Source organism: Prionailurus viverrinus, chromosome D3, assembly GCF_022837055.1.
Source record: "Prionailurus viverrinus isolate Anna chromosome D3, UM_Priviv_1.0, whole genome shotgun sequence".
In the NCBI taxonomy this organism is placed as follows: domain Eukaryota; kingdom Metazoa; phylum Chordata; class Mammalia; order Carnivora; family Felidae; genus Prionailurus; species Prionailurus viverrinus.
Window position 1 is genome coordinate 6,961,817 of NC_062572.1, and position 13,936 is coordinate 6,975,752.

Below are 13,936 nucleotides of genomic sequence, written 5' to 3' on the forward strand. Positions count from 1 at the left end.
CAGAATCCTCTGTGCTCTGCTGTTCAGCCCTCCCCACTCCCTAACCCCTGGCAACCACTGATCCTTTTACTGTCTCCATAGTTTTGTCTTTTCCAGAACGTTATGCCTTTTCAGATTGGCTTCTTTCACTTAGTAATAGGCGTTTATGTTCCCTCCATGTCTTTCCATGGCTTGAGAACGGAACGATGCTGTATTATCTGGATGTACCACGGTCATCCATCCACCTACTGAAGGACATTTTGCTTGCTTCCAAGCTTTGGCAGTTACGAATAAAGCTGCTATAAACATCCATTTGCGGGCTTTTATGTGGACATGAGTTTTCAATTCATTTGGGTAAATACCTAGGGGCACGTTTGCTGAATCATACAGTAAGAGTATGTTTAGTTTTATAAGAAACCACCAAACTCTTCAAAAGTAACTACTGTTTTGCATTCCCACCAGCAATGAATGAGAGTTCCTGTGGCCACATCTTCACCAGCATGTGGTGTTGTCAATGTTTTGGATTTTAGCAATTCTGTTAGGTAGGTAATGGTATCGCATTGTTGTTTTAATTTGCAGTTTCCTAATGACATGATTTTGAGCATCACTTCATATGTTTTTTTGCCATCTGTATATCTTCTTTGGTGAGGTGTCTGTTCAAGTCTTTTGCCTCTATTTTTTTTGTTGTTGTTGTTTTAAGTTTATATATTTATTTATTTGGGGGGAGAGAGAGAGAGACAGAGAGCACGCAAGCACAAGCGGGTGAGAGGCAGAGAGAAGGAGAGACAGAATCCCAAGCAGCCTTCACGCCATCAACGCAGAGCCCTTGCGGGGCTTGAGCTCACAAACTGTGAGATCATGAGCTGAGCCGTGATCAAGAGTTGGCCGCTTCACCGACTCTGCCACCCAGATGCCCTTTTTGCCTCTTTTTAAAATTGGGCTATTTGTGGTTTGTTGTTGTTGTTGAGATTTATGTATTGTTTTGGATAAGAAGACACTTGGCTTTATCAGATATATTTTTTGCAAGTATTTCCTCCCAGTCTGTGCCTTGTCTTCTCACTCTCTTGACAGTATCTTTTGCAGAGTAGAAGTTTTTAACCGTAATGAAGTTCCGCTCATCAGTTCTTCCATGAATCATGCCTTTGATGGTGCATCCAAAAATCATCTTCGGGGGCGCCTGGGTGGCGCAGTCGGTTAAGCGTCCGACTTCAGCCAGGTCACGATCTCGCGGTCCGGGAGTTCGAGCCCCGCGTCAGGCTCTGGGCTGATGGCTCGGAGCCTGGAGACTGTTTCCGATTCTGTGTCTCCCTCTCTCTCTGCCCCTCCCCCGTTCATGCTCTGTCTCTCTCTGTCCCAAAAAAAAAAAAAAAAAAAAAAAAAAATCATCTTCGTTCCCAAGAGAACCTAGATATTGTCCTATGTTATCTTCTAAGACTTGTATAATTTTGCACTTTACATTTAGGTCTGTGGTCCATTTGGAGTTCATTTTCGTGAAGAGCGTAAGGTCTGAGTCTAGATTTGTTGTTGTTGTTGTTCGGCATGTGGGTGCCCAGTCGTCCTCATACCATTTGTTGGAAAGACAATGTTTGCTGCATTATCCACCTTTGCTCCTTCGTTACAGATCAGTTGACTATATTTATATGGGTCTGTTTCTGGACTCTCGCTACTGTTCCATTGATCTGTGTGTCTCTTCTTTCATCCAAACCACACTGTCTTATTATGGTACTTTATAGTAGGTCTTGAAGTCAGGTAGTGTCAGTCCTCCGACTCTGTTTTTCTCCTTCAGTGCTGCGTTGGATGTTTTCACACAGCAGAAATGACAGAGCCTGGATCTCGACCCAACTCTGAGTCATTCTGACTCTTGGATAGCCCATCCGGAATGCTTTCTTCAAGTATAACCATATATTTGCTTTTGTTTTGGCACAAACGTTAAGAGACTTCAACTTTATTCTGTTCCCCCCCCCCTTTTTTTTTTTGAGGTTTATTTATTATTTTGAGAAAGAGTACGTAAGCAGAGGAGGGGCAGAGAGAGAGGATCCCAAGCAGGCTCCACATTGTCAGCGAGGGACATGATGCGGGCATGAACTGTGAGATCATGACCTGAGCCAAAATCGAGAGTCAGACTGTCAACCACCTGAGCCACCAAGGCGCCCCTATGTCCCTTGTTTTCACTCAATACATGCAGGAGGTCATCCCACACCTTTATAGAACTTTTGTATATAGATACATACATACATTATTTTTCCCCTGCCATAGTGTTCTGTGAGCCATGAGTTGACCAATTCCCTATAGAAGGGTATTTAGGTTATTTCCAGATTTTTGGTACTACAGTTACTATCTGAAAACTGGTATCTTTGCTCCCCTCCACAAGTCTTCTCTATAGAAGAAATTCCCAGTGGGTCCCCAAAAAGTGCTTTTTACATTCTGAACTTTGCCAAATTTCCCCTTGAAGGAGGCTGTGCCTTGTAGTAGCAGAGGCTGTTTTAAATTCAGAGTTCTTTGGGGCGCCTGGGTGACTCAGTCAGTTAAGCGTCCGACTTCGGCTCCGGTCACGATCTTGAGGTTGGTGAGTTCTAGCCCCGCGTCGGTCTCTGTGCTGACAGCTCAGAGCCTGGAGTCTGGGTCAGATTCTGTGTCTGTCTCTCTCTCTGCCCCTCCCCTGCTCATTCTCTCTCTCTCTCTCTCTCTCTCTCTCTCTCTCTCAAAAATAAAAATAAAATAAAACATTAAAAAAATTTTTTAAAATAAATTCCAAGTGCTTTAAGCCTTTGACTGAAGGATGGAGAGGTGAGGGGAGATGTTGCCCCACTTGCCGATTCTCTGGACCTTGACCTACTCTCCCTGGCTCTGGGTTCAGGCCACATCCTTTGCCTGGAAGCCTACTCACCTTACACCTTTCTCTAAGAGCCTTCCCAGCTAAAGTAGGGCTGGGTCACTTTCCACCACCCCACCCAGTTTGATTCCTTTATAGCACTTACCACTAACCGAAATGATCTTATGTATTGACTTGTTGATTTCCTGTCTCCCCTACCCTGCAAAGGATGGTTGTTTTCCTTTTTTCGCACTCAGCCATATTCCTAGCACCCAGCACCCAGCAGTCACTCGGTATGTATTGCTGTTTCTCCTCTCCCAATCCCTACTACCCTGCTCTATTTTTCTCCATAAAATGTATTCCCTGCCACCAGATATACTTTACTTATTTATTATATGTATTGCCTGACTCCCTCACTAGCATGTCAGCTCCAGCAGACAAGGATCCTGTTTTCTTCACTGTTGCATCTCAAAAGCCCAGAATGGTACAAGGCACATTGTAGGTGCTGGACAAATATTTGTTGAAAGAAAGAGAGGGAGAGACAGGGAGAAAGACAAAGAGGATGGAAGGAAGGGAGGGGAGGGAGGAAGGAACTAAGGAAAAAAAGAGGATCATAACGCCCACCCTCCGGGGCTGGCAGACTGTCCCTCCAGAGGAAAAGACCCATGAAAGAGGTGGCGCCCCCACCAGGTCAGGACATCTCTGTGTGCCCACATTGGCCCTGGAGCCTCCAGACCAGAAGTGCGGGGCTGGAGGGCCTGGCTTGGGGGGAGGGGGCGGGGCTCGTCGCAGGTGGGCGGGCGGCTAGCTCGGGCCCCGCCCCGCCGGGGAGGCCCCGCCCCACCCGTCAGCTGGCCTGGGCGCCCGCCCCGCTCTGCTCCGACCTTGCCGCGGCGCCGCCGGGGTGGGAGGCGGGGAGGATCAGCGGGAGGAGCGGAGCGAGCGCAGCGCCGGGCGCAGCCTCCAATGAGCTGCGGAACCCGCGCCCCTGAAGACCCGAGCCCTCCGCGCCCGCTCCCCACGGCTCACCTGGTGTCAGGTAAGGTAACAGGTAAGAGCGCGGCGTCCAGGACCCCCGAACAGGTCCTTCCCAGGCCGGGGTGCCAAGCTCCACACAGGCTGGGGGCGTCTGGGTCCCCTTGCCCCAGAGGTAGACATCGCGGTTGAAGGTGGCAGCCTTTTGGGAGCCTTTCTGGCCCCCGCCCCTGTCCCCAGGCGCCCGCGGCCGCTGGCCCAGCCCCCCACCCCTGCGGCAGCATCCTTTCCACGCCCGCAGGGTGAATGTTGCTTTTTTTTTTTTTTTAACTCCTCTGGCGCTGCTGCCTCTTGGAAAATGGTGGGGGAGCCTTTTGGGGAGGATCTTGGGATGGCTCTTCTCCCCCAAGGATCGGACTGGCGCGACTTCCCAGGGCTCCCCACGTTCTACAGCGGTGCCTGCCCACGGATCCTGAGCGCCCTGGCTGTAGCAGAAGCCTGGGAGCGGATGGTGGGGGGGGGCGACCTGGGCCTGCTGATCTTGGCAAACCTTTTCCCTCAGTATCCCCCGCTGGCCCCTGGGCTGACCTTCCAGCGCATCCACCCTGGCAGTTAGGCCTATGGGTTCCCTGGGGCTCCTCCCTTGTTTGTGGGTCTGTGGGTCTGTGTTAAAACGAGGTGCCTCCTCCCCAGACCTAATGTTGTTTAAGAGAGCCTTAAGCTGGTCTGACGGGGTTCACCATCCTCTGCCCCACCCCCTGGAGATAGACTGGCCTCCATTCCCCTGCTTCAGAGGGGCAGGTGACAGGTAACAAGAGGACGGTTGTAGGGAGGCCCACAGCAGCTCCCCAGTTTGCCTTGCCCAGGGCCAGGAGTTACCTGAAACAACTTTCCCAAGTCTCTGCGAGAGGACCAGTCCCAGCATGAGATGTGGTGGGTTCAGCAGGACCGGACCCAGGATGGAAGAAAGTGGACCTGGCCCAGTCCTGGCCCTGCATCCGGAAACCCCGTGATAACACCAGCCTCCGTTAGCCAGTGTTTGCTGAGCAGTGAATGGGCCATGACAACTTTGGGGTGAAAAATTCACCAAGTTAGGAGTGGACCGAGCTGCTTGGGCCACCCAGGTCCTTCAGGACCCTTTTGTCGTGGTCCCTGAGTCCCTGAGTAGTCTGGGCACGTCCCACCCAGAGAGGCAAGTGTTGAGTTTCAGTCCTGCCTTTGCCTGTTCTCTGCGTGCCACTTAACTTACCCTGGCCTCCATTTCCCCGTCTGTACAGTGGGCATGATTGCATGAGGACCTCCCAGGAGAGGAGTGAGGATGAGCTGAACTGGGAGGTCATTGTCTGGCAGGTAGTGGCCCTCCACACACGGCAGCCGTTGTGATTGTAATAATTGCTTCTGATCTCCTGGCTGTTGCAGACTTTCCTTTTGTGCAGCCGACGGCTGGAAATGCCCCATCCACCCTTTCTACTGAGACGAAAATCCTTTGGTAGGACCCCCTGTGGACGTGGGGTCACTTGCTAAGCCTGTGCCGTTCCTTAGCATTTGGGGGCAAGGCAAGTTGCCCCTGTCTTCTTGGGCCATGTCACAACCTGGGCAGTGCCTGCTCTGGCCTCTGGCCACCACCTTGTCCTTGTCCCTCGGGCCACACTCGGCACCCATGTGCCCAGAGCCTGTCCTCCAGCTCCACCCGGCTGAGCTCAGCTGTATCCTCCAGATCAGGCAGCTGGAGGGCAGGGATGTGCCTCCAGGCAGCCGCACGGTCCCCCTTCTTCCCTCCTCACAGTCTTGGCTGGTGGTCTTGTCCCCTTCGCCCTCCTACTCAGTAACTTTAAAAATAACAGAGTAGCCTGTCCCCACCGAGGGCTGTAACCTGACCCGAGTTGGATTCTGCTCCATCAGGGCCTGGATACAAGGACTCAGCACTTGGGAGTATGGGACCACGGTGCTATAGCTGCTCTGTCCCCAGGCCACTGGGTGACCCTAGACAGGCCTCACCCCTTATTCTCTGTGCCTCAGTTTCCTGTGCTTCACGTGCTTCACATAGTCCATGATGCTGGAGTGTGAAACTGTGCTTTTCCCGGTGCAGATGAACAGCTGGGGTCCCCGTGTGGGTGGCTGTCCAACGGGGTTGCCATAACCCCAAGCGGAGGGGTGTTGGGAAGGAACTCCCCCAGTGACTGGGGTTGGGGGCAGGAAGAGCCGGCTACGTCCCTCGGCAGGTCTCTGGCGGATATGCCTCCTGTCCCACTTCTGAACCCCAGCTCCTTTCCGGGGCCAAGGAACTCCTTGTGCCCACCAAGAGGTGAGCAACAGCCAAGGTGGCTGGCAGGGCCTGGGTAGCCGGCGGTGGCTTGGCCAGGAGGCCTGGCGCGGCACCGGGCCAGGAGCGTCCCTCCCCGGGCTCCGACTCACGCTCGCCCACTCGCTGGCTCCCCGAGGCCTCTGCATTGCAGCAGACGAGAGCCTTTGCCGGCAGCCCAGCTGGGACTTGGGGTGGAGCAAGGGACTGGGGCAGGGGGTGTCTGTCCCCACCATCCCTACCCCTGCCCCCTCCCCTGCCCCTGGTCCCATTCAGCCCTGCCTTCCTTAGGAGATACAGCTGCTGACAAGGTAGCCATCTCTGGGACTGATCTGAGTCTAGTCAGAAGTGCCGGACTCTCCGTGGGGCCCAGGCTCAGGGACTGTCACACCCCTGGGTTCTTTCTGCATCTGAGAGCCCTCCTGAGCATCATTAGGGGTCTTGCCTACCCCCTGAAGAGGCTGTTTTGGAGCATTGGGGCTTTGGAGTTGAGAGCCCAGATTTTAGAACTCCGTGGCCTGGGTTCACCTTCCAGCTCAGCCACTTACTTCCTAGCTGTGTGATCTGGGACAGCTCACTTAACCTCTCTGTGCCTCAATTTTCTTGACTATAAAATAGGGATAATAATAGAACCTACCTCACAGGATTCTTGTGAAGATTAATGCATTTAAAGCACTTAGAACAGTGTCAGACACACATTTACGTCAATCAGCATTAGCTGTCGGTACCGTTGTCACTGTTCTCATCACGGATGCCATCGGCTCTGCCTCTTGGCTGAGCCCCCTCTTGTGCAGACTCTATTTTCCTTTGACAAATACTCCCTGGTAGCACTTGTTATATTGACAAGTGTTTTAGCTTAACAGTTGTAGAGCCCAGATTCTGGAGCCAGGTAGCTCTGGGTTCAAATCCCAGCTCTGCTACTCACCAGCTGTGTGATCTTGTGCAAGTTCTTAACTTCTCTGGGCCTCAATTTCTCCATCTGTTAAAAGGGGATGGTGAAAGTACAAATCTCACAAGTTGTGAGGATTAAATAAGCAAACACCTATGAAGTGCATGGCCTAAATAAAAGGCTGGGCCTGAGGTGCCTGGCTGGCTCAGTCAGTCGAGTGTGTGGCTCTTGATCTTAGGGTCCTGAGTTCAAGCCCCATGTTGGGCATGGAGGCTACTTAAAAAGAAAAATAAAGGGGCGCCTGGGTGGCACAGTCGGTTAAGCGTCCGACTTCAGCCAGGTCACGATCTCGCGGTCCGTGGGTTCGAGCCCCGCGTCAGGCTCTGGGCTGATGGCTCAGAGCCTGGAGCCTGTTTCCAATTCTGTGTCTCCCTCTCTCTCTGCCCCTCGCCCGTTCATGCTCTGTCTCTCTCTGTCCCACAAATAAATAAACGTTGAAAAAAAAAATTTAAAAAAAAAAAGAAAAAGAAAATAAAATCCTATTAAGAAATAAAAAAAATATGTATATGTATATGTATATGTATATGTATATGTATATGTATATGTATATTTATACGTATATGTAATGCCAGGCCCACAGGAAGGGTTGTGTTTACATAACTGCTTGTACTTAAAAAAATGTTTTTAAGTTTATTTATTTGAGAGCGAGAGAGTGAGCGTGAGCAGGGGAAGGGCAGAGAGAGAGAGAGGGAGACAGAGAATCCCAAGCAGGCTCTGCACTATCAGCACAGAGCTTGACATGGGGCTCAAACTCTCAAACCGTGAGATTCTGACCTGAGCTGAAACCAAGAGTCAGATGCTTCGCCAACTGAGCCCCCCAGGCGCCCCATGTTTGCTTGTATTTACTGGGCAGCTGCTGTGCACCAGGCACAAAGGTTCAGAGTTAGGTGCCGGGATCCTTCACATACTGGCTCAAGTCCTGGCTTGGCCCTTTGTTGCAGAGTGATGCGGGGCACATGCTTTTGCCTCTCTGTGCCTCAGTTTCTCCAACTATATATGGGGTGTGGAAGCAGCCGCCTCATGGGGTTGTGTGGGGTTTCTAGCACTCCAGAACATGAGCCAAGAAACTTTGTGCACCAGAGCTGTTGGGGAGGAGGTCTCTTGAGGTGGCCCCCTTTGCAGTCACTGCTCACTCAGAGTGACCCCTCCCGGTGTTCCGTGCCTCTCCTTTTCACTTGGGGACTCCAGAACTTTGTCCATTTTGCAGATGGGACGATAAAGTCCCCAGGATGAAAAGGGATGGAGCCAAGTCAAGAGGCAGCACTCAGAGGCACATGCCCAGCCTAGTCCCAGTCCTGCCCTGGACAAGCCCCACTTCCAAAGTCCCCACTGGGCCCACATCCTGCAGTGTCCCTGCAGCTCCCGGGCTCTCCCAGGCACTGGCTCAGTCCCGGGGGGGCCCAGTATGGGGGGTGCTTTGGACAAAGCAGACATTAAGCTCCAGAGAGCCAAAAGGGCCCACGTCAGGAGGTGAAGGGCAACCTGGGCTGGAGGAAAAGACTCTGGAAACTTCCAGGCGGATGTGAAAGTCCCTGGGTTGCTCCTAGGACCTGCGGTCACCCCCTCTTGGTCTAAGAGAGTAAAGTTTTATTTGGGGAGACGAAAGGCCTGATTTGGGGAGGAGAGAACTAAGCAAACATTTATTTATTAAGCACCCACTGTATACAGTGGTAACAATCAGCAGCAATTATTACGTGCTAGGCACTGTGGCCAGAACTGATGCTCATGCATCAAACCTCATGCTGTTTTAAAGCTGATCTCAATTTTGTCTGCAGAGTCCTCCAGATCCCCTGCACCCTCACCCCCCAGGCCACGTGGAGTGTCCTTGCCTCCCTCAAGCACATCGGCACACTCCTACCTCGGGGCTGTGGCGCTGACTATTCCAGCAGAAAGTGCTTTTCCCCCAGATAGCCGCATGGTGGACCCCCTCACCTCTTCTCGATTTTGCTCAAGTGTTACCTTCCTAGCGAGGTCTTTCCCCGGACCCCCTGTTTCAAATTGCCCTCAGGGCACCTGGGTGGCCCAGTCGGTTAAACGTCTGACTCTTGACCTCGGCTCAGGTCATGACCTCACGGTTCGTGAGTTCAGGCCCCACGTCGGTCTCTGCTGGGGATTCTGTCTCTCCCTCTCTCTGCCCCCTCGCCACTTGCACTCTCTCTCACTCAAAATAAATAAACTTTAGGGGCGCCTGGGTGGCGCAGTCGGTTAAGCGTCCGACTTCAGCCAGGTCACCATCTCGCGGTCCGTGAGTTCGAGCCCCGCGTCGGGCTCTGGGCGGATGGCTCGGAGCCTGGAGCCTGTTTCCGATTCTGTGTCTCCCTCTCTCTCTGCCCCTCCCCCGTTCATGCTCTGTCTCTCTCTGTCCCAAAAATAAATAAAAAAAAAACGTTGAAAAACAATTAAAAAAAAAAATAAACTTAAATAAATAAGTAAATAGATAAAAAAAAATTGCCCTCACCATTTCCTGGACCCCCCTATTTAAAACTGTCCCCATTGCCCCCCATCCCCTACACCTCGTTCTTTCCCCCCAGCCCTATCTCTTAACCGTATCGTTTACTCATTGTGTTTCTCCGTCTCTGACCCGCGTGTGCCATCTCCACAGAATCAGGGATCTTTGTTTTTGTTCGTCGTGAAATCCCAACACAAAGAACAGAGTCTGGCCCACTCAATAAACCTTGGTGTTCGGTAAACATTCCTTAAATGAATGGAATCTTCACGAAACTCCTGGGAAATCAGAATGCTTGTCATTGCCATCTTGCGGATGAGGAAACCGAGGCGTAGAGATGTCAAGCGACTTGCCCGAAGTCACACAGCCAACAAGCGGCACACCTGACCTCCTTGCCCTGTCGCCCCTACAGGTCTGGCCTCACCCCACGGACAATGGCCTTGCCCCCGTGAGCTAGAGCCCGCCCCTCGGCACCTGCCCCTCGCCAGCCAGCAGGATGCAGCTGTGGAAGGCGGTGGTGGTGACCCTGGCCTTCATGAGCATGGACGTCGGCATGACCACGGCCATCTACATCCTCAGCCACCTGGATCGCAGCCTGCTGGAGGACATCCGCCATTTCAACATCTTTGACTCGGTGCTGGACCTCTGGGCGGCCTGCCTGTACCGCAGCTGCCTGCTGCTGGGAGCCACCATTGGCGTGGCCAAGAACAGCGCCCTCGGGCCGCGGCGGCTTCGGGCCTCCTGGACGGTCATCGCCCTCGTGTGCCTCTTTGTGGGCGTTTACGCCATGGTGAAGCTGTTGCTCTTCTCCGAGGTGCGCAAGCCAGTCCGGGACCCGTGGTTCTGGGCCCTGTTCGTGTGGACTTACGTCTCGCTTGCCGCTTCCTTCCTCCTCTGGTGGCTGCTGTCCACGGTGCGGCCGGACGCCAAGGCCCTCGAGCGGGGGGCCGAAGCCGAGGCCGAGGGCTTCCCTGGGGAGGACCGGCCCCCGCGTGAGCAGGCGTCTGGGGCTACGCTACAAAAGCTGCTGTCCTACACCAAGCCTGACGTGGCCTTCCTCGTGGCGGCCTCCTTCTTCCTCATCGTGGCAGCTCTGGGTAAGTGAGGCCCCGGGGGGCCTGGCAGGCACCCGCCAAAGCACTCGAGGGGGTTACAGCCGCCTGTTCTTTCCTCTTAAACGTTTGACATTTTACTCATGTGGTCCAAACAGCATTTTGATACGGGAAGGTGAACAAGGAGAGTTTCATTCCTAATTCTGCCTGACTACCCTGATCTCCCTGCCTAGGGCTAACTACAGCAAAATGTTCTAGAAGCTTCCAGGTGGGTGGGAAACCACTTTCTATCGTTTCTTGTATGTTCTTGCAGTGTTTCCTTACAGAGCTACAAGCAAACAAAAAAAAAAAAAAAAAAAAAAAACCCACGGTACTCTTAACCACCCCTCACACGCTACCTTGCTATTTCGTGCCTTGCTTTTCTTACTTAACGATATATTTTTGGAAATTTCCAATCAGCACCTCGTCCTTTTATTTGGCTGCATAATAGTAGTCCGCTGTGTGGCCGTAGCAGAGATTGTACAGTTGGCGTCTTGCGGTCGGACCCTCGAGTTGTTTTGACTCTTTTCTCTTACGGTAAATAACCTTGTTCGTACACGTTTCATATACATGGGGGTGTATCTGTAGGATACATTTCCCGGAAGTGGATCACTGGGTCAAAGCGTTTTTCTGGTAACGAAGCAGAATGTACGAGAGAGCCTCAGAATATGCTGTCTGTGATGAGAATAAGTATCGTTTGGAGAAACATTTATTTTAGTCACGTGTGCCTATATGTAAACGTGTTCTGGTTTGTCATGTAAAATGAATTTGTTACCGCGGTTCTGGTCCGAACAGTTTGTTTTTAAATTTTTTTTTTAAGCTTATGTATTTATTTTGAGAGAAAGAGAGAGCGTGAGCTTTAGTGGGGGAGAGAGAATCCCAAGCAGACTCTGAGCTGTCAGCATGGACCCCGACAGGGGGCTCGACCTCAGGCACCGTGAGATCGTGACCCGAACTGAAATAAAGAGTTAGACGCTTAACCAGCTGAGCCACCCGGGCGCCCCTGGTCCAAACAGTTTGAAAGCACTGCTCAAACGACGTGGGTAGGAAGGTGACATCTCAGGGTCAAAAGTCCGTGGGTTCCGGGGGGCGATAAGGCCTGGTCCTCGCCTGGCTGTGTGCCTGTGGGCAAGTTAGCGGACCTTCCAGAACCTCACTTCTGTGAAATGGGGATTGTTGGCTTTCTCCATGTTTCACGATGTTGTAAAGCTTGGAGAAACAGGAGAAAGACAAGTACGGAGCTTGGTACAATACGGTAAGCTCTCAGGAACGTTAGCCGTTAGGCGTTGTTACACGTTTAAGACAGGGTCTGGGAGCGGGCACAAAGCCAGAGTGTTCTCAAAGAGGACAGGCAAGCCCCGGAGCTGACCCCTTTCCTCTCACGGTCCACCCTCTGCCCTCTCAGTCCCAGCCCCTTGACCGCTGTGCAACTTTATGCGAGTCACTTAACGCCTCTGAGTCTCAGTCCCCTCATCTGTAAAATGGGCATAATAATAGTACCCACCGCAACAAGGGCTGAGGAGGTGCGGGACGTTAATATGAGTACGACACCGCAGACAGCTCCTGCCACACAGAAGGCTCCCGAGAAATTGTAGTGGCTGTGAGTATTGGGATGACCCCTTTCCATTTAACCAGATAGTGTCTCCTGCTCATGTTTCAAGGTCCAAATGTCCCCTTATCAGAGAAGCCTCCTCGAATTCTAGTGACTTGATCTCCACCTTTATCTCCACCTCAGTTGTAGCTATGGTGTCATGAAAATCACGCATCCACTGTCCTGCCTCCCCTACCAGGTTTTGAGCCCCTTGGGGGGGTAGGGGCCAGGTCTGCCTCACCCCGGGTCCCCCCCCCCCCCGCCGCCCCAAATCCTGGCACAGAAGCAGGCTCGCCGAATGAATGAACAGATGACCGACCAGCGTGCCCGTGTGGGCAGCTGTCACCCATGACCTCGTTTCTCCCTCCTGCCAGGGCCCTGTTGTCAGCTGCCTGCGCTCGGGGACTACAGATGTCCTGAAATACAGCTGAACAGATTCTGCCAGCCTGCAGGGTTGTGTCGAGGTGAAGGGCTTAGACTTGAGATCAGGCCCCCACCTGTCCTGGTAACTTGAGGCAAGGTTATTGAACTTGGCCAAGGCTGTTTCTCATCCTGAAAGTGGGGTTTTGTTGGGCTTGTGAGAATTGGGTGAGCTGGGGCACGGTGCTTACAAAAGGAAGTACTTCGCACAGGTTAGGGACAGGGGCTACTGATAATTATTCTCGATCAACAAACGCCCAGTAGGGGCCAGCTTTTTCTGACACCTTATAATCTGAAAGAAAAACTGCCCACTGCGGGGAAAAAATGGTGAATTTTAGGGTGGAGCATCTCCTATCCAATTGAAATTCTTTAATATGGACTTCACACCAACCCAACTAGAAAGCCTTGGGCAAGTGACTTAGCCTTTCTGAACCTTGGTTTCATACCACACCTATGGGATTACTGGGGGGCGTTTGAGACTTGAAAGAGATGGGAGAGCAGATATCCAGTGTGACAATGCTCCAAGCAGAGGGAATGGCCCGTGCAAAGGTCCTGAGGCAGGAACATGCCTGGTTGTGAAAGGAAAAGCAAAGAGGCCCGGGTAGCTGGAGCTGTAGGTGGAGTTGGGGTTGGGGGTGGGAGAGTAGAAGATGAAGCCAGGGCGCTGGCAGGTGCCTGATCATGGAGGGCGCCATTGACCGCTATAAGGACTTTGACTTTTACCCAGAATGAGATGAAAGCCTGAAGGCGGAGAAGGTCTGACTTGGCTTTCATAGGACCCCACTGTGTGCAGGGTGGAGAACAGAGTGGCAGGGACGAGGGTGGCAGCTGGGAGGACCAGGAGTTGTCTGGGAAAGTCCAAGGGAGGTTGGACCCAGGTGGGGACAGTGAAAGAGACTGGATTCTAGAAATGTTGACTCTTGAACAACACGAGAGTTGGTTGAAAACACATGTATATCTTTTGACTCCCCAAGAGCTTAACTTACGAAGAGCCTCCTGTGGACCAGAAGCCTTCTTGATAATATGAACAGTTGAATAGCACATATTTTGTGTATTCAATTATTGCAACAAAGTAGTGTATTCTTATGATGAAATAAGCTACAGAAAAGACAGCCTTCTTAAGAAACCATAAGGAAAATACGTTTACAGTCTTGTACTGTTATTTATGGGAAAAATCTGCGTGTAAGTGAGCCTGAGAAGATCAGACCCGTGTTGTTCAAAGGTCAACCGTGGTTTTTTTTTAAGTTATTTATTTATTTATTTTGAGAGAGAGAGAGACAGAGAATGAATGCAAGCGGGGGAGGGGCAGAGAGAGAGGGAGAGAGAGCATCCCAAGCAGGCTCCGTGCTATCGACGCAGAGCCCGACACAG

At 52.1% G+C, this 13,936-nt stretch overlaps 1 protein-coding gene across 5 annotated transcripts in view; it reads left to right on the forward strand.

Moving 5' to 3' along the window:
- Positions 1–13,936, forward strand: part of ABCB9 (ATP binding cassette subfamily B member 9) — a 36,894-nt gene that overhangs the window by 3,889 nt on the left and 19,069 nt on the right. For 3 of the 5 annotated variants that reach the window (XM_047826743.1, XM_047826746.1, XM_047826747.1), the window contains one exon: positions 9,876–10,560. In XM_047826743.1, coding sequence (XP_047682699.1) covers positions 9,960–10,560 — 601 coding nt within the window. In that variant the 5' untranslated portion in view covers positions 9,876–9,959. Of the gene's footprint in view, positions 1–3,642; positions 3,843–9,875; positions 10,561–13,936 lie in introns of those variants that run through there. The other 2 variants (XM_047826745.1, XM_047826744.1) reach the window with 2 other exon arrangements.